Raw genomic sequence first — 20330 nt, 5'->3', positions numbered from 1 at the left:
TAATGAGGCGCAAAACAGGACAGGCAAACTTGCCGAATTGGCGATTGAAAGACGGTACACGATGTCCCTACAATTGTTCGGACAAGCATGCAGGATTTGAAAGACGAAGTAATGCCTTTGTGGCGTTTTGAGACTTCGATGGGCAGCGCCTGTGACCCAAAACAGACTGCGCAGTTGATGGCTGGTTGTCCAGCTCCCGGAGTGCGGTTGACAGGTGCTGCCTCTGCGTTGCAGACCGGTCACAATGACAAATCAGGTGTTTTATAGCTTCATCTATGGCACACACGTCACAAGCACGGCTAGCAGCAACGCTGATAGTGAAGTAAGTGTTAGTGAAAGCGACTTCTATCCACAGGCGGCAAAGTCGGGTGGCATCCGAGCGTGGCTCGTTAATGGGTAAGTGGCGCTGCAGGTCGGGGTCGAGCGAGTACAAGCGAGAGTTTGAATACTCCGGAGTATTCCGAAGAGCAAGGGTGATTTTGCGGACGATGGAGTGCAGTGGCCTTGGCGCAATAACTGGATACAGGCAAATTTGGCACTTTTCATGGGCAGACTGGGCCTCTTTGTCTGCTCGTTCATTCCCAGAAAGGCCGCAGTGGCTTAGAAGCCGTTGAAAAATAATATTATGCCCATGCCTGACTAGGAGGTCATAATTTTGACGGATCTCGGCCATAGGCTTTTCGTATTCCCCGCGGCGAAGAGCAGACTGCAGGCACTGAAGACCAGGCCTAGAGTCGCAAAGCAAAGCCCATTTTTATGGAAATTCTCGCTTGATGTACGGAAGAGCCTTGCGAATAACTGTGAATTGAGATGTGGTTGAAGACAGTTTGATATAGATGTCTGAAGATCTGGCGGGCACGATTAGAGTTTCCGCAGAACTGGGGTTTGTTACCGAGCCATGAGTGTAGACATGAATCCAGTCTCTGTAGGCTTCATGTAAACATGCATAGAGAGTGGTTGAAGACCTGAGGTGGCACGTCCTCTTTATTGGTTATTCCCATGATGGTTAGGTATACGTGAGGCTGCGAGAGGCACCAAAGCGGTGACGATGGTCGTGTCGCAGGTTTTTATTTTGAAGCGAGGCTCTTACAGTGAGCGGCGAACACCTTAGAAAAACATGCCACTGGTTGCATTAACGGCAGAGATTCAAGGTGGTGATAAGGCAGCCGAGCGAAATGTCTGATGTGATCCCGGAGGGCATCCCCAGCCACGTAGATTGCTGTCGGATGATATCTTGCGATTCAAATGGTCGCCAACGTTGAGGCGCAACGTCAGGCGGGCTTGCGTCGCCTGAATTGTGCGTAGGTTGGTTTTGCACGTATTGTACAGAACGGACAACCCTCATAAAAATGTCTACTTGTTATGGAGATCGCTCAAATTAATAGGATATACATTTTGTTACTGTTTTATAGAATACTTCTATTGATTTTTCATGGCCACCAAGTTTCAGTTACAAGCCTATAGATCCACTTCAATAGAAATTACCGGGTTTGAATGTAGTTTCTTACGAGTTTCTTCGGGGTTTTTATAAAAATTTTCAATAAACTCTCTATACAATTCTTACTAAGTATACCTGTAACAGCCTGTTGCATGTAAGTCAGGTTTGAATAGTAGTTTTTCACGAGTTTTGATTAAGTTTATCTCAAATAGCTTTCTATAACATTCTTATTGAGTTTAGTCGTAACATCCTGTTGCGTGTAAGCCAGGTTTGAATATAATTTCTGATCACTTTTTAGATGCTTTATGTCATTAAGCTTTCTATGAAATTCTTATTGAGTATCGCCATAGCATCCGGCTGCAAATGAGCTAAGCTTGAATAGAATTTCGGATGAGTTTTTGTTAAATTTACCTCAATTAGCTTTTTATAAAGTTCTTATTGAGTACAGTCGTAACATCCTGTTGCCTGTGAGTCAGGTTTTATGGCGAGGTTAAACTGCGGAATTTCATCGGGGCTCGGAATGTCGGACGCTAATGTCCGTCACCCGGAGGGCTGCCTCTATTAAGTTCTCCCAAGACGAAGTGACGACCGTCCATCGCGCGATTTTTGGGTGATGCGTTGGGGCACGTGGCGCAATAGCACCACACATACCGTAGACTCCCGATAAACGGAACTTCAAGAGACAGAAAAAATTAGTTCCGTTTAACAGGAGTTTCGTTTACTGAGATAGATATGTGAAAGTGCAGAGCTATGTGCGTACACACTCTTAATACCATTTCATGGAACTCTAAGCACTAGGAGGTGAATGCAGCTGATGGTTTTTCAGAATTCAAGACAACAACAAGAGATTTAGGAACATCATTTACGAAGTTGAGGTGGCAATAATGGGTCGCTGTGCACTAGAAAACGCATGAATTTTTTTGTTTTAGTCCTTGCAACTGCATCTTCACGGAGGCTAGATGCCTCAACTTCGCGAGTGCTTACGAGCCACGGAATATAGAAGCCGGCAATGCGGTAATGAAGCGCGAATAGCACCACGATGGCACGAACGAGGCGGCAGGAGCTGAGACCCGTAACGTCGGCGTCTTGAATCGAGATCGAACGACTGGAAAAAGAACTGCGATGTCGCATTCGGTGCGCTAACACGGCCGACCACTAACGATAGGAGGCTTACAAGTTTAACGAGGCTAAAAAAAAGGGCTCATCTCCCCGCGAGGGGGACTCGAGTAAATGCGTCGCATAGGGGGTGGGCGTATTGCGTTAATGTTTAGTGTTTTGGGAGTTGGTGGTAGTGAATGCGTTGTATCAGCAGCTTCTTGACGTAGTTTGAATGAGTCAAGGATATAAGTCGCGTTCGTAGCCTTTCATTCTATGTCGGTTTTGTGGCGCAGTTGGAAGAGCACCATGTACATCGCGTTCCGCCCACAGGAAGTGAATGCGTTGTATCAGCAGCTTCTTGACGTAGTTTGAATGAGTCAAGGATATAAGGCGCGTTCGTAGCCTTTGAATCTGTGTCGGTTTTGTGGCGCAGTGGGAAGAGCAACATGTACCTCGCGTTCCGCCCACAGGTAGTGAATGCGTTGTATCAGCAGCTTCTTGACGTAGTTTGAATGATTCAAGGATATAAGGCGCGTTCGTAGCGTCCCATTCTGTGTCGGCTTTGTGGCGCAGTGGGTAGAGCACCATGTACCTTGCGTTCAGCCCGCAGGGTCATGGGATCGAAACCAGGCGCCGGTAAGTATTATTTTTTATATAGTGTAGGGGGAGGGGTGCGGACCCGTTGTTGAAAGCGAGGAGGGTAGCGTGATGCGGGAGAGGAGGAGTTGGGGAGAGGGCGCACCTGGAACGGCCTGCGTGCGCCGAGGCACGCCGACAACGCCGGGTGACATGGTGAGTTAAAGAAATTCTCTGCATTTAAAAACATGAAGGGAGAAAAAAACCAAAAACGAAACAGCCGGAACCGTAAACAGCTGATTGTCATGCCAAAGAGTTTCACAAGAATTTCCATTTTTGGTTCCGTTTAGACAGTGACGCGGAAATTTTAGTTCCGATTACCCAGATTTTTTTTGCATTATCTGAAGACAAACCAACCAACGAACAGGCTACTGTTTTGTTTAAGCGGCCGTTCCGTTTAAGCGATTTCCGTTTATCGAGATTATACTGTATAGGCACCAATAAACTACAGACCTCCATGGGTCAGCTATAGAAACGCAATATCGCGTCTATTAAAACTTAACATACTGAAGGATATAAAATGCTTTCCGCGTGTTCGCAATGAAAAGTTTATAGCCTGTCTGATGACCACAGTCTGCCAACTAGCAGTTCGATTGACCCTATAGAAAGGCAATACAGAGTCTGCTAAAATTCAATATTGGCCGTGAGGGCCACCAGTGGGGAGGCCAGCGCTGCGATCGTTTTGATGTCACTTGTTGGATCCGCGTTCCTACCTTGCTGCGTAGTTGGATTGCAGCAACTTTACTAGATAGGTTCGTTGGATTGCAGCCCGTGACACTTCGTTTTAAGACGCGCTTTTTAAGTGTATTTTCGTGTTATTTTCGGTGTTTGAAGTTACTTATCAGGGCGTGAAGCGCAGTTTGACCTCATGGGGAGTCTATAACCGTGTAAACTGTGGTTAGATGTCTGCAAAGGACTTGGGCGTGGTGGTGTATGCGGATGTATGCAACCGAACCCGGTGTATGCTTAAGCTGCGGCGCGTTTTCCCGATCAACACTGTTGGCTACGACGATCGCCGAGCTAAATTTCTAGATTTCGCTTGTCGTTTGCAAGAAATGGATGAGGCAGGAAAATACGAAGTGGTTCCTGCTCGCAGAAACTCTCCGCACACACGTCCGCCGTGACTGCCCACCGTCGGCTCGAACCGACGCAGGTAGCGGCAGCAACACCTTGTTGCCGCTTTTTAAAATCACAGTGATCGCGGAAAAAAAGTTCCACATTCACGAAGGCGGATATTCGCGAAGGTGTTGTGGTGAAAAATTGTGCTAGGTAGTGTGATTTTCAAAGCGATGCTCAAATAGCTGTCGCGATCTACGCTGTCCGGCCGCGGAGGTCGGTCCCGGCACCACGGACGTTGCGGCGAGCGGCCGAAGGACGGCGATGCCTGGCGCGCAAGAACCGGCTTAGGCCGGGGCAGGTATCTTGATTATCGAACGCTTAACGGCAATTACTGCGGATACAAAGTTCCACATACGAGAAAGGGGGACAGTGTGGTGAAAAGTTGTGCTAGGGACTGTCATTCGCGACTGTAACGATAGCGGCGATGAAATATCTGCCGCGGCGCTAAGCCTTATTTTCCCAACATCCAACTCCGCGCATCCGAAGCTGGTTGCAAGATGTAGGAGAAGGCCCTCTTCTAAAACTCGCCGCGGACAAACGTGTTGCGTTTGGGTTCCCTTAACTTCTTGAGGGCCCCCAAAGCTTGGTTCTCTTATTCTAATACTCCACACCACGTGTTTCGTTTCGTACACAGCCGCACCTTCTGTGAGTAGTCGTGAGTTCTCGAACTTGACGCTAAAGAAAGGCGGAGGCTCATTGTAAACGGACAAACTCCCGCGTTGAAATTATAAATTCCTACGGCGAGTTCCTAATTACAAGTAAACATAGGCATGTATAACCGCGCTGCAAGGCGTTGAAAACTCGCGTTAATACCATTCATACATTGCCAACAAGTTGTCCCGGAAAGTAAACATATCAGCCGTACCGAATAGTGATCGTGCATAAATATAAAAAAAACATTGGAGGGGAATTACGCACTGCTTAAGCCAAAGTGCAGATCGTACCAGCACTTTTAGGCATGTGCGTCTAAGCAGCCCGCTCACCGTTCTAACGTAGGCATTCATTTACCAGGCAATGCGCACAGTACGCGCCTTGAGATCACAACTGAGCGGCACGTTCCCGTCGCTGTTGCAAGGTCTATTTTCTTTGCACACACAGTATCGTACATGTCACGTCGCAAGTATTTCATAATGAATTAACAGCGCATTTTTCTCAGGATCAATTGCATTGTCCTTGGCGTTAGCTGGCTGCGTACGATTTGTCGGTGGCGATGGTAGCAACTATAGACTCGGCGGTGTCGCTGGGAACAAGCGAGTTGCTGATTGCTTTTCCGGATTATTCGGTCTGTAGACAACTTTTTTCTGTAGTTTGCATCAAACCAAAGCGGGGACACACAGTGCCACAAAAAACACGCGACCGAATAAACACAGGAAATGTGTTCTAGCAGAGGACAACATAACCCGGCGTCCTAGAAGTGACGTCAATCGTAGGTGGCGCCATGGTATGTCCTCGAGGCCAATACTAAAGGCTATAAAACGCTTGTTGCGTTTCTGCAATAAATAGTTTATTGATTTTCTATTCGCCGCAGCTTATCAGATGGGAGTTTTGGCTCACTCTATAGAAACGCAGTATGAAGTATACTAAAACTCAATCCCTTGAAGGCAACAAAATATTGGCTGAGTTTGTGCAATAAAAGGTTTATTGACTTTCTTATGACTTCAGTCCCTAAAGTATGAGTTCTAATTGACTTTTTATTAACTCTATAGAATCTCAATACAAAATTTATTAAAACTAAAAATCCATTTTCATGAGGGAGGGTGTAACGCAGAACACCGGGAAATAGCCCATTGCAATATCGATGGTATAGAAACGCGTCACGTCTTTCCGGACAGAAACTTTAAAAGCTGAACAATTCCAGTGAACCGTTTTTTCATGGATGAGATTTGTGCAGTCCATAATCAGTCCCGATCGATGGTTATTCTGAGAAAGCGGTGACTCTTTGCGTAATAAATAGGGTGTCCGTTTAAAGAGATCCCCTATTGCGACACTGCTTTCCGAGTAAATGCCACAACTGCACACTTACCTAATGCTGTCTTGAGGCCTTGTTGACGCAGAAATGCGCATCGTCGGGTCGCAGCCTTCTAAAGGAGCGCCCGAACCTGAGGACGTGAAACCCCTGATGCCCAGATGGCGATGTCGTCAGCTTATATGGGGACATGTACAGTGGTTGGTATAGCTTCTTTGCATCCGATCGACGTGAAATGGAGCAGTGTTGGAATAAGGACACTTTCTTGTGGGAAGTGCTGCGTAGTGCCGCGATGTTATGCCGGTGGTGGTCTCAGCAAAAAAATTATCATCTAGATAGAAAAATTTGAATCCATCTGTATACAGTAATACCTTGTTAACTCGAAGTAGTAAAAACCGTGAAATATTTCGAGATAAGCGGATGTTCGAGATAAGCAAAGTTGCGTGAATTGCCATGAAATATCGAGTTCTTTGCACAAAAGGCACTACTACTTAGCAGATATTAAACATCAGCTTTCAGTCTTGCTTTTCATAAAGGTTTTAAAGAAAAAAAAAACATACAGGAGACGTTCACGGGCTAGGTTTTGTAGCACTGCAATTTTACTTAGCGAAAAAGAACTGCGTAAAGCTGGTCTGCTTTGCGGCCGCAGTCGGGCGTATAAGAAATCCTCTAGCTGCTGGACGGAGTTGACGCATTGCATTAGCCGATCTTCCCCGCCGCTGCACTCAACCTTATTTCGCAGCAAGCGCAGCAAATTCCCCGTTTCGGCATATGTCGGCACCTATCACGTAGGTTCGTCAACATCGCCCCCGTCTTCGCCGTCCTTTTCTGGATATTTCAACGATTTCGGCGTCCGTAAGTTCTCTTGTCACGCGCACATCCTGCTGTACCTCTGCGCATGTCTCTACCGTCACATGACGCGCCACGCAGTCGATATGCCTCTAGGCTCAGACTTCACGTCTAAGGAAAACATCGGCTTTGTGATAGTCGCGGCTAAACGAGAAAGAAATCGAGGGGCTTATGCGCGGCAGCATCGTGCGAATCTTGTGAAATTGTATGCGGCGGCGAAATTTTCGTTCCCCTCTGTCAAGATTTCGAGACATCCGCAGTTTGAACCAAAAATACTTCGAAATAAAGGGCACCAAATACATAGGACGTATAGGAAATGGTTCGGTGCCGCGGAAAATTTTGACTTAGCCGATTTTTTGAGATATCCGAGTTCGACTTAACGAGGTATTACTGTATTTGGCCCCCCACGCCCGCATATTGTGGGCTTTTCAGAACAGCGTCGCGTAGTGCGTTGTCGTACGCCTGTTTTATATCGAGAAATAGCGCTGCAGATAGACGTATGAGCCATTTCTCGAGCTTCATCGGTGTCACAAAGTCAGTAACACTGTCGATGGAAGAACGGCTGTGGCTTTGGAATCCAGCCATAGCGTTTCGGTAAAAATCGTGGTTATCAAGATGCCACTCCAGGTGGACCAACACAATTCTTTCGATTAATTTTCCTATGCAGATAGCCACGGCTATAGGGCGATATGACGGAAGGTCCAGCGGAGACTTGCCTTGTTTGAGGACCGGAACAAGATGGTTAGACATACAGCTTGTCCGGAGCGATTCTGAGGAAAAAGTTTCTCCGCAACGTCAACTTCCCCGCGTGTCCCTAAAAATTTACAAACAGAAGCCGTGCCGCTCTTGACAAATTCTCCCAGAAGTTGAAAGCGTTATAAAATTCCGCCCTACCCATAGAGTGTGGCGCATAGTGCTAAACCATGAATTTAATTTCACGTCATTGGGCGAACACTTTCGGCTAACTCTGCGGCGGTAGTGGAATCTGGTGTATGTTGGCGCTAAAGGGTGGCTGTTTAGCCCTAGAACACCTTGTCGGGGCCACAAGATGCTCTGCGCTTCGCGCCCTTCGTCTACGTGGAAAAACTCAGATGACACAGGAGCTCTTCCTTTTAGTTAGGTACGGAATTGCCAGCAACCCGCAGCCTTTTTTTCTACCAGAGCTCCAGACGAGACATGTAGAAACTTTACTCCGTGGCCAGCGCATCATTTCGGTCTGTAAACAACTGGAAAGACAGAGGCTTACTTAGCATGAGTCGCGACAGCTGCTACCCTTCAAACAAAACAATGAGCGGTAAAATGTGTCAAACACAGCATTTTACAGAACTAATTAGAGCTATAGCTCAGTGACAGAGAAGAATCGCCTAGTACCCACCATATCTGTTTTATTGCACTGCCCGTTTTTGAAAACGAACTGCTTCGCGACACAGTGAATCAAACATAAATTTTGATTGTCAATAATTGAAGTCACGAAGCAGTCGTTGATTAAGTTTCGCGGCCACTCACGACTATGTGAAGTTGCGTTACTGTACTCGATCTCATGAAAAACTGGCTTCGTACCATTTAGGGAAAGAAGCACTGAATTTGTGGCTTCCGCGCTGCGAGAGTGCCCAAAAAACGAGAAGCTCTACTGCGCTGCGTGACTTCACTGCAGGAACGGGACCCAGAAATCTTGAAAGACACCGTATTTGCCGTCGCGGAAGCAATAAAAAAGTATTTTACGGAAATGCAAGATTCATTGCAGCATGCGATAACATGGGAAACGAATTTATGAAAGACGCCTCTAGTCAACAAGAAGGAAATGGGAACATGAGCCTGTGAAACAAAACAACTGCTATTGCACCTTTACGTAACGTTATTGATGGAGAATTTTGCTTCCGCAGACGTGAAGCTACAGTTTGCGGAGAAATACGACCTATGCTAGAAAATTGTCAAGTCAAGTATTGAAGTGAAAGACGAGGGGAATTATTGACACAAAAAATTCCTGGTTGCTGCGGACAGCCTCGCCCACGAGCGCTCAGAATGCAACAAAAAGCGCTACTAAAGCTGCCCTGTGGCAAAGCATACCTTATGGTTTTTCGGTGTAAATTTGCAGTTTGAAACGCGATGCCAGTGATAAAAAACCTGCCCGAAACGGCCTTGAAATCGTGAAGATGAGCTTTTTCGGCAGCTACAACAGCAATTAAGTGTTAAAGCACCCAAGTCGCGGAACAAGATCCCATTGTTTGAGGCGCAACGAAAAACACGGAGAACAGAAATGACAGGACAGGCGCTGATGGTTTAAAGATGGTTGCACAAGGTTGGCTCTGGCGTCAGAGCCACTGTGCGGTCCACATTTGCAAACAGCTGGCTCAAAACCAATGTGACTAAGAACCGAGTTAACAATTTGCACGAACGCATGACTGGCATGTGATAGAACCCAGCAGTGCCGCAACATAAATTAAACTGGTAGACAATGCTCCCTTACAAATCTCCTGGATTAGGAGGCAAAAAAGTGGTCATAGTAAGGTTAGAGTAGCAAAGTTTTCGACACAACTACCACAGGTGCGGGCTCAACGGCACAGAAACACGTGGCTGCGAGAATTAAAATACCATGAAGCTTTCGGCAACGAAAGTTAGCGCATAACAGACAATGCGAGACAGATAGACAGACGGGACGGAAGCCGGTACACTGATTTTTTTAGGACCCACATCTTGGATTATACACCGCGAGCCGAGCATGCGTAGCACGTTCTGTGACGTGTACAAGACAAAAACACACACGCACAAAAATCTAAGCCATCTGTAACAAAAGTTGAGAATACTAATTGCCAATGCTAGCAACCAACTAGCTCAGCAGCAAATTATGAGGGAAGCTGCTACACTGATTTTTTGGGAGCCACATTTTCGATTATGCACCGCCAGCCGAGCATGCGTAGCACGTTTTGTGATGTGTACAGAACAAAAACACACCCGCACAAAAATCTAAGTCATCTGTAACAAAAGTTGAGAATACTAATTGCCAATACTAGGAACCAACTAGCTCAGCAGCAAATTATTGCCAGGAGGCTGTTTCACAACACATGCACGCACACACACAAATAATTAGTCAAGGACATATTTCACTTCTGGTGAACGTCTTATAAACAACACTGGCGCAGCTTGCGCATGTAGTGAAAGACTGGAGAAGCAGCAGAGCTGTGGTCCCTCTCCCTCCTTCGGAAACCCAGCTGTTACGCCTCACATGGATTGGCGATCTTGCCGGTGAAAGTTCTTAATGACTGGCAGGCCCGGATCGTTTGTCTTGCAGGCTTTCACGTCTTTGCCAAGGTGGACCGCGTTAGCACGCGCTGGAACCCGCGGCCAACTTCAAATCCAACGCCCGCGCTACAAACTCGAAGGAAATGCTGTGCGTCCGGAATGCGATGATAGCTCATTCGGATAGACGCCGGTTTCCGAACGCGGGAACCCTGCAGGTTCGATTCCGACTACGGGAAGCATTTGTTCCCCATTACAATTGACTACACATGTTATTGTTCTGCGCAGCTGCTAAAACCGTACTCCTGGGACCTTTGGGGTGATCCAGTGGTTAATTGCCGGTTTTCCGACGTGAAGGGTTCGATTCCCGGGACCTCCCTAACCACATTTCTCCCTTGAGGCGCGCACTTCCAACACTTGCTCGTGTTCTCCTTGCCTCATCGACACTTTCGCTCACCCTTCGAGGTTTTCGGGGCGACGACCTAAACAGCTCCGGTGTTGAAATGGCACGGCAAGTCTCCACGTGATGACACCTAATGCTACAAAGAAGTACGTATCACAAGCTACAGCGGAACGTCACGATCGCGTATCTACGATCCCCTTTGTGAGAGGTTCTTCGTCAACAACTTCTTGCTTCATAAATACAAGAAAATAATTCTTACAGTGTATAAAGGCATCCCATCAAGCAGTATTTTTGGTAAACGCTAACGAAAGAACCGCGTCTTTTACATATAACCGTGAACTGGGAGGGAGATAACGGGTGAAAAAAGATTGCTAGGATGAATGATGGCACAACGCAGACCTTTGAGGGCACCTGTGTACTTACGCGGAAAAGACAGGAGAACACCGTGCGTAAATATATTTCTAGAGGTGTGCACATCGGGAAACCTGGTAAACCAATACGAGTTCTCTTTCTTATGGTGTTGACAGATGTGAATAAGCTTTAAAAACGCAAAAGCATTAATTAATCACAAAATTTATTTTTATTTGTTTTATTTATATATATTTACTTATTTCGCACTCTTAACCGTTACGAAATGGTAAGGGGCATTGTTGTGCTCAGCCGGTGTAAATGTGGCCCCGACGGGAGGTTGAGGATTCTTGGTGAAGCTGCTCTGGCGTGGCCAGAAAGGCAGTGCCCCTGAATAAGTAGGATGCCGCAAGCCACACGTCATCTGCGCGCACCATATCTAATGCATACCTTTAGTCTCTGCGGTCTTTGGCTGCAATGACGATTAAAAAAAATAATAAAAAAAAACTTCCAGGCGAATGCCGCTAGACACATTGCGCAAAATATACCAAGAACTGCGGATCGGGGAAATCAACCTAACCCCATTAAGAGCTCTGTTGAGTGGTGCTTGTCGGCACGTGCCCACTATTGCGGGATTTGCATTGCAAGTGAGATATAAAAGCACTCGAAGAAGAGTTGCATTTACTGCATTTGGGATACTTCACTTGTCGCGCCAGGTGTTACGCCAAGGAGATGAATGCCTTCACATAGCTTATTAAATGACAAGAACCTGTTATGTGGCCTAGGTCTTAGTGTATGCTCCGGTATGACGAGAAAAACATTCTTGCATTTTTCAGTCACTCCCATGCCAAAGGCAACTATGCAACCTCCGCAACTATGATGTGTAGATTATAGAAACATGGTGAACTTTCTATAATGCAGGTTTTAAAATCTTTCTTACAAGGAAATAATTGCGCACTTTATTAAACAAAGAAAGGAGAAATTCAGTTCGATGAGATTGGACCCGGGCCTAATTAAGATATGCCTGATCTATTGCGGACGTAATGAAAGCAAATATCGACAAGAAAGCTTAACAGGAGAACACCATGGGCGCCTTTTTTGTGTTAAGAGTTATGAGTTAGGCGCCTGTAATGAGTTGTGAATGCGAAATCACTAATGTCCAATCGAGCGCCGCTGACTGTTTCTTGCCGTTTCGCCCTATGAATAGTGTTTTCGAGTCTTTCTGTGGTGTATCTGCCGTGTACTTTCGTGGACGGCCACTTTGGCCAATTTTCAGGATGCCGACAATGCAGATGTTTCGGTATTTACAACGGTGCTGCATACTACCGTGTTTAGCGGACTAGTTTGCTGGTGACTGTTGTGCCGCTGAGTGAGGACGGTATGTGCTGCTTTACGAACGTGTAATGCTGTGCGAGTATTGAGACTCGCACGAAACGACGAATCGCGGTGAAGAGGGGGGTGGGTGGGTTTAATGTTGGGCAATACACCTCTGCAGGCATGTGCTATCGCATTTTTGGCCTTATGTTAGGTAGTTTTAACATTCAGAGCAATTATGTTGCAAGTCGCGTTAAACTCCTGCGTCAAGCTGCGGGTTTCTGTTAACGTTGTCAGGCCTCAAAGGGTAACGTTAGTCTTAATGGCAGGAAAATATCCGGAAAGAGTATATGCTACGCGTTGCAGCCAATGGGTGGTTTGATGCCCGTTTCGCTGCTACAGACTCTGGATGCCGGCTTTTTCGGCTAATGGGCAATTTAATCCTCTCGCACTCATAATGTCCTATGATGCGTTTGTGGCGGATGGGATTGTCAACGCCAAAGAACGTCCGTGCAAGTACCCGTATTCGGCCGAATTTGAGGCTCAGACGAAACATTCCAGAACATCCGCAAAATCCCATGGTTTCACAGCCAGTGCCTTCAGCGGTGAGCTAAAGGTACTTCGGCTCTGTGTTTTTTTAGACTTGGCCTACGATTACGAAGGTTTGGCCACTATAGTCGCCAGGCACTGGACAAGGCTTTGTTTGCGAAGAATACGTTTGTTTGTAATTAGGTGGTAACGGTTAAGTAACTTCAAGCTGCTTAGATAATGGTAGCCCTTGTGGTTAGCCCATTTAAGTTGAGTCCGCATGTTTAGGACGAAAAGGAAGAAGGCAAACTGCGTTAAAAAGGGGTGTTTTAAGTCATGGCATGACAATATTTTACAATAGGAACAAGCACCTCGGGAATCATTGGAGAAATTGTCGCACCGACACTGTTTTCATTAATTTAGCCAAGTAATTTAGCCAAGTATAAATTTTTGCGCATCGTAAGTTGCGGCGAGCACATTCTGGACGCGTCTGTTAATGATAAAAATGGTTTTTATGCTTTTATTTGTAACTCAAAGATACGGAACACGAGTTTGACGAAGATTTGTGAGCTTTGTGACGCAAAGATTTAAAAAAAAAAAGTTCGAGGGTTCTGCGCTTCGGAATGCAAGTTTAAAAAGAGAACACACACGAAAAGTGACTGAGTTCAGCACTAACGTATGTAGGTGTAGTTTATTGAAGGAAAAAAAAATCACTGCTCAGGCGGCTTTTCTTCCTTGGTCGTTACGTGAGTTTGCAGATCTTGCGAATTTCTTTCCTGGGCGTTTTCGGGTCCATGTAAGGCAGAATAAAGTTGTCCATAAAGTGGGAAACCTTGGCGAAGAAGAGGGGGTACTCGTCAGCGTCTCCGCACACCCACGGACCACCACTCACGAGGCCGAACAAGGTCCACGTGCCATTTCTCAGATGCACTACTGGGCCACCACTGTCACCCTTGAGGGAAAGAAAAAAAAAAGAAACTGCGTTATCTCATCAGTGAAGTTGCTATGATAACGTCGAAACCGAACTTTCAGAGGAATCGCGTAAGGGTGGTGGAGAAGTGATGTGGCAAACATAGATTTCAACGCAGGTTTTGGTAGAGGGGCCAAGAAGACAAAAATAAAAGTTCGCTCAATTTGAAACAACAAATCTTTGCTAACTTACTCTGTTCTATTCCAGCCACGAAAGACGTTTTTTTAACAAAAAATTGGTCGCGTATGTGCTCCGTTCGTTGCAAACATTGACAAAAGACTTTGTCGACAATTGCCAAGTAAATGCCTCCCTTCGCTTTCCCCTTCACCTTTCATGCTGTTCCTCTTCCGTCGTGCTGCTCCCAAAATAAACACGGTGAAGGTTTGCTCAAGTCAATTTAAATTTACCGTGTTCCATTGCTCCAGGCCGGGTGCCTCGATGCCAGCGCCGCTGTATGGCGGAGACGCGCGTGAATCGAAGCGCCCTAGTTTTACGTTTATAGAACCGCGTTTTCCGACTCCACGTGGGTTCCGAGCAGAACGTGTAACCTATTTAGTGGAACCTTTCGTGGCTGTTCCCGCTTCATTTCTTAGAATGCCGTGAGAAGCTATAGTGGCGCGGGTGACTGCAGGCGACGGAGGGAATTTGTTTTCTGCCGTGGATGTAGTAATTCATTTCGCAAAAAACATGCATTTATGAATTTGTATAAAGGAACACTAAATATCGCTTATTTATTGTTTTTTTTTGTCTTATACTTGCGTAATGTCTTGTTCTTGTTCAAAAATGTTGGCGACTATGAACAAATTGACACCAGACTTAGACGTTTATTTTTGGCTGTGGGTGTATAGGACTATCCAACAGCTTTTGTTTCACTTTGGCCGGGTGACCGAATCAAGTGACAGACAGACAGACGGACAGGAAGACAGACAGACATATAGACAGACCAAAATTTCTGGGCTGAAATGTCTAAGGAAGACCATCGTCTTTACAAACACACTAAATATTACAGGACTAAAATTTCGAGCTGCAGTGGCATATAAGGAGTAGGGGTAACGTAATATAAGTCAGCACTAAAAACCAGTGCTGACAGTCCGTTATCAGAGTGTTAACTGTGCGTTATCATTCAAGTGACGCGATTAAATGGCACCAGAGGCTCCACTGCATTCGCCCAGTCATGTTTCTTGGCCACGGCTTGCGCTGGCTGCGGCAGTAGCACAAACGAGATTCTGTGGCGCCATCGAGAAATCGCCTGGAAGTTACTAGGTATTAGCCGCTCGTTCATACGTTTTCCGTAATATCTTCATTATGTCTTTGAAGTTGGCGATAAAATTAGTATCATTTTTATCTAAACAAAAGTCGTTTTAATTACCCAAACTTGTATTTTGTCCTAATGTGTATTTTTCTTAAAGGGGAGGTTTAAAGATTTTATTTCTTTAAAGGCATGGTCAGTCCAAGTAATAAAGGCTATCTCTCTCTCTCTCTCTCTCTCTCTCTCTCTCTCCAAGTAAAAATTCCACAGAGCATTTGAGTCTGCTTAACCGCTTTGAATGCGAAAGCACGATGAATTCTCCTGGGGGGTGGGGCGCCATAAAGGGCAAGCGATCGTTTTAATCTTGTTTACCCCCTCGAAACCTTTTGGAAGCAGGCACTACGGCACCAGGGGCGCTCGCCTGTTTGGCAGTTCAATTCTCCTCTTGGCACCCTTTCGTTCATATTTAAAGTACCTCGGGAACCGCGCTTCATGTGGCGACGTTGTTGAGTAGTGGGTAAGTGTTACCAAATATAAGGTGTTTGGGATTACGACGACATCGAAGCGACGGGTAGCGAGGCTCGTGACATCTTTATTGACCGAATTACGCTACATTCACATGCTCGAAGGTCGCAATAAACCGGTGCCCGTTAAACCTGCGCCTTCTTCCTTGTCTTTGATGGATTTGATTGCCGTCTCTGCCAAGTTATGTGGCGGCGCGCGGCACGTGGCTATTTTTAGCCATACGATGTAAACAAACCGTTTTTTCATGACAAATGTATTGGTTTGCTCTTATGAAACATATTCTACATTGATCACGTTATGTCTGACTGAGGAATTCAGTCGTATTCTAGATGCCATTTTGAGATCTCTGGATTCTGAGGTTCCATTTTTCTAGCTGAACCGACCCTTAATTCCCCTCACCCCTCCCCCCTCCGGGAGCAACAACTCTGTCTTGAAGATGTGGGGTGTCCTTACTATATTCAAGAAGTTATACGAGCAGTTAATTTCGGCTACGTTTATGGGCAAAACCATTAACCTGAAAGCATCGCTTATTTCTGTTAACACCTTTAAGCTAACAACAAATGCTAGGTGTATACTCAGGTGTTACTTAGCAAGCTTGGTATATTAATGCGAGCTCATTAAAAAGTGTCTCGGGATGCAAAACAGCGGCGAATTTCGCTGGATGGGAATGGGTGGTTACACGAAAACAATAATTTAGCACCAGACAAATTAGTGCTAAACCCAAAGTAACAATCTGAACGAACGATCCCAATACATTGCGGGTTTTATGAATTACTATATATAATAAGAAAAAAAAAAGAGATAAATCCTGATTACAGTCTCCGCCGGCTGCCGGTATTCACTGTGGAGATTTTTTTGTTTCTAAGACCATTGTTATTGTCGCATTGTTAACGCTCAAACACAGATCCGGTGGACCAACAAGGAGTCCACCTTATACTTCAAGATATGAAAGTAGCTTTCCTGAACATCGACCACAGCTACGCCATTTGGCTCCAGGTATGATGAGGGCTCGAGACATGAAACGGTTCTATGTATGATGACCTTCGGTGACCCTGCAAGTGTCATAAAATGCCATGGACCACAAAAAAAGATGGTAATGGTTTCTAGTTGGTTCTAGATGGTTTCTAGTTGTTCCCTGTATGTGAGCACCCATCGAGTATATTTCACTGTTAAAGCGTGTACTTTGTTGGGAAAAATACTGTTTCGATGGGAAAAAAGCTGCACTTGATAAGTGAGAAGAATTATTCAAACGATTTCCTCCCATCACATGCGCGCTCCACGTCTTGTGGTTCTTAAGCTGACATTAACCACAAATAGCCTGTTCTGGATGTCGCTGTTATCCAGAAATGTACTCCACAGTATTTTTTCAAATAAAAAAAGCTTTACGCCTTAAGAATGCGTCTGTGTGTTTTCTCGCTCGATATGTTATGGTTCGAAGCATACAAAAAATACCCGCGTATCTCCTTGCTTTGTTGAAAATTTCGTCGAAAAACGATAGTCTTGGGCTGCCCCTGCCATATGACATTTTCTCGTCGATCCCCCCCCCCCCCCCCCCCCCCCCCCCCACACACACACACACACACACATTCGCATCTTCTCCCGTTTAGCTCTTCGCACCGTGAATAGAATGGTGGTATTTTTGTGACGCTAACAAGCTTGCAAAATTCACTTAAGTTTTTTTCATTATCATCCAGATGTCACCTTTCTTTCCCACGCTCTTTTCTCCATTTGATATAGTGAAATGTAACTTAATGTGTATTCCTAATTAAAAGGACGCTGGTACTCTCAGTTGTGCACCTTACTTTTTGCTTCAATCATGCCAGAAGTATTCTTCTCGCTGAATGATGGGGAGGTGTATTAGTTATGGAAGCAGTTTAAGTAGTTTTGAACGGTCTTATTGATATATACATCCTGTTCGAGCATTGTATTGCTTGTATTTCTGGAGCGCGCAAGTGGCTGGATGTAGTGACCGGGAGACTGAAATTTTCGCCTTTAGGTAGTCTGAGAAATAATCTTTTTGTTCGAAATGACCCGGAAGATGCTTCACCTTTACTCATGCTATCTATCTACAACAGAAACAACAAAGTGCAGATAGAAATGAGCCGGCAAACTTACAAAGCAGGAGGATCCGTATTCGTGGCTTCCACACATGACCTCAGGGATGGCAGAGGAGCAGTTGGCTCGAGGCAGTTCTTTAGTTAGCGCTTGCTTCAGTTCGTGCGACTTCTGGATCACCCTGCCGGCTGTGCGGGAAATGAACACACCAGTTATTTATTGCCTGCAGTAAATGCACGTTTCCACTGAATATTGAACTCCCCGACAGTTCGTGCGGCACCAGTTTCAATCATCGCTTAAATGCACAGACATTTCTAGTCAGGCAATTCTTCCCCGCCTGTTTTATAGACCGAGTGACGCTGTTCCAGATGTACAGGTGTAGCTGCCGCAGCCTATCGACGTTGGTTGGCTCAGTTATGTCAAAATTCGAACACCTGCACTGTATTGAAAGTGCACCATCTCGGTGCTGTGTCTTTAGCAAAGGCTAAAAGGCCGCCCTAACATGGCCGATAACCCTTTTTACGAGTGAAAATATAACAGAATTCTCATCAGGTGCCTCATACTTCGCAAACGATTTTTGTCTACGACAGGGACTCCTTGTAGGCTATCCATTGTAACGTTTCAGTGTGGTGTAAGTTCGTTCTTGAACTTGGCTCGCGCAGGCGGAGATGCCTAACAGGACATCGTGGCTTTGGAGGCTTCGTTGATAGGACAACCAATAAAAACGTCCATGGTTTTCACAGAACAGCTTGCAGCAAGGGACGCGTGATTGAGTTGGGAATGTTACAGCCACGATTGCGTTCTACTGCTTTTAAACTCGCACCTGATGTGGTATTTATGAAGGTGTCACCTTGCATCGATAGCAAGGCGGAGGCAATACACAATAAAGACCTGTCGTTTTAGAATGTCTCTAATGATGTATAATTGGTGCCTTACACATTGATACGCCAGGCAGGATGTAGCCTCCCGTTTTACGATTTACCAAATTACCAGATGGGGCTTCGGGTATTTTGTTGCGAGGATTCGCGACTACGCCAAAATGCACTACACACTGCCCCCTGAATTCAATGCGGTGATGGCTGGTGGAGTTGCTTCTAACAAAATAAGTGCCCGGATAAAATTCATACGTATTCTTTTGTCAATGATTGAGAGGCTCCGTTGAAATCAAATACCATGGGTGTTCCGTTCATACACATTCACAAGAGCATCGAATAATAGATGCAGCGTAACCGGCAAACGCAATGAAATTGAAGACCTAATTTACCGTGTTGTAGAAGTGGGCCAAATATTCATTGATCCATTGCGAGAACTCCTGCGCTGCCGTTCAGCTGGGTAGTATATATTGACGCGGGCAGCAGGTGCATGTTGGGGGGTGACGTGAGGGTTTACTTAGCGCGGTCTCGCCCGAAAAGCGCTCGAGAAGTGAGAGCAAGGCATTCGCACGTGATTTCACGATGATGACGGGTTACGTGTAACGCTTCTTCATAGTCGTCGTCTTGGCTGCCTCGTATTGCAGCAAAAGTTTATTCACGCGCATGTTGTCTTAGCGATCTTCGATCTTTGCTGCTACAAAGTCACGTGCAATATTAGTTTCCCATGCAGCTACAGACATCACTGCTGGTGACTGTCGTTTTGGCTGATAGCGTCAGTGCTAATTACAGCATAGGAAACAACGACCAGCAGAAAATGTTTCCGAAGAATGTTAGCGCCGGGGATGTTACCGCTGGTTCTAACAATGTTGAAACTGCCTCTTCTGGCTACACCTGATAAGCTGGCTTGGACTTTCTATGTTAAGTATTTGAAAGCATAAAACAGAAGTCCCCAAACGATCTTCGATAGGGAAGCATTAGAATCTTTATCACGCCCAATAATTCGTGGAAAATGGAAAAGCGTCACATGTAAAACCTACAAATCAGAAGGCAGGGGACATGTGTGTGCGTGTATGTTTGTATGTAACGCATGAGACGGGGTATAAGTGAGTTATACATATGCTCGTCCCACTTAGCTAAATCATGGCGCCCTATGTTACATGATAAAATGTCCGAAGTGCGCATCCCATGGCAGGACAATGAAGTCTCCCATTGGTTGAGGGCGGGAAGTAATGTCATACTTTCTTCGCGCATGCTATAGGGCTAGTCTTTAAAGGGACAGACAACCGATTTTTGTCGAGGACATGTACTCCAGCTCATATGAAAGCCAGCGTTTTAAATATTAGGGTAAGCGCAAGGGATTTCTAAATAAACAGGCGGAAACAATTTTAATTTTGCGGTGAAATTTCTGAAGTCTGAAAGGTGGCGACACGTAGTGTGTAAACGTGGTACTACGCCACGTCGGTTACGTGTCCAAACAATGCCGGCGATTGCAACGCGTGATGCAAAAACCGCATGATGGAATAGGAAAGGTTGCACCTTATTGTTGTTTTAGTCGGGGACAAGTTTTTAAACACCTCTTTCGCGTCCAGTTAAAAGTATGTTGCCGCACGGCTCATTGCCGTAGTTGCCAGTATTCCTTTTGGCCGGACAGGTATGGCTGGTAGGTCTAAAAAATCTGATTTCAAAAGTTATAGGGTGCTATCAGCAAAATCGTTTGAGGTTG

At 45.6% G+C, this 20330-nt stretch overlaps 1 protein-coding gene across 1 annotated transcript in view; it reads right to left on the bottom strand.

Moving 5' to 3' along the window:
- Nucleotides 1–13606: 13606 nt before the first annotated feature.
- Nucleotides 13607–20330, bottom strand: part of LOC144166171 (chymotrypsinogen B-like) — a 43134-nt gene continuing 36410 nt past the window's right edge. The window contains exons 5-6 of the mRNA XM_077695772.1: nucleotides 17796–17923; nucleotides 13607–13888 (exon numbers count right to left, since the gene is read on the bottom strand). Coding sequence (XP_077551898.1) covers nucleotides 13679–13888; nucleotides 17796–17923 — 338 coding nt within the window. The 3' untranslated portion in view covers nucleotides 13607–13678. The remainder of the gene's footprint in view (nucleotides 13889–17795; nucleotides 17924–20330) is intronic.

The sequence above is a fragment of the Haemaphysalis longicornis genome, unplaced genomic scaffold (genome assembly GCF_048455015.1).
Source record: "Haemaphysalis longicornis isolate Haplotype H1 unplaced genomic scaffold, Haemaphysalis longicornis Haplotype H1 scaffold_16, whole genome shotgun sequence".
In the NCBI taxonomy this organism is placed as follows: Eukaryota; Metazoa; Arthropoda; class Arachnida; order Ixodida; family Ixodidae; genus Haemaphysalis; species Haemaphysalis longicornis.
The sequence above is the reverse complement of the archived record's forward strand: the minus strand, read 5'-3'. Positions and strand labels throughout refer to the sequence as shown.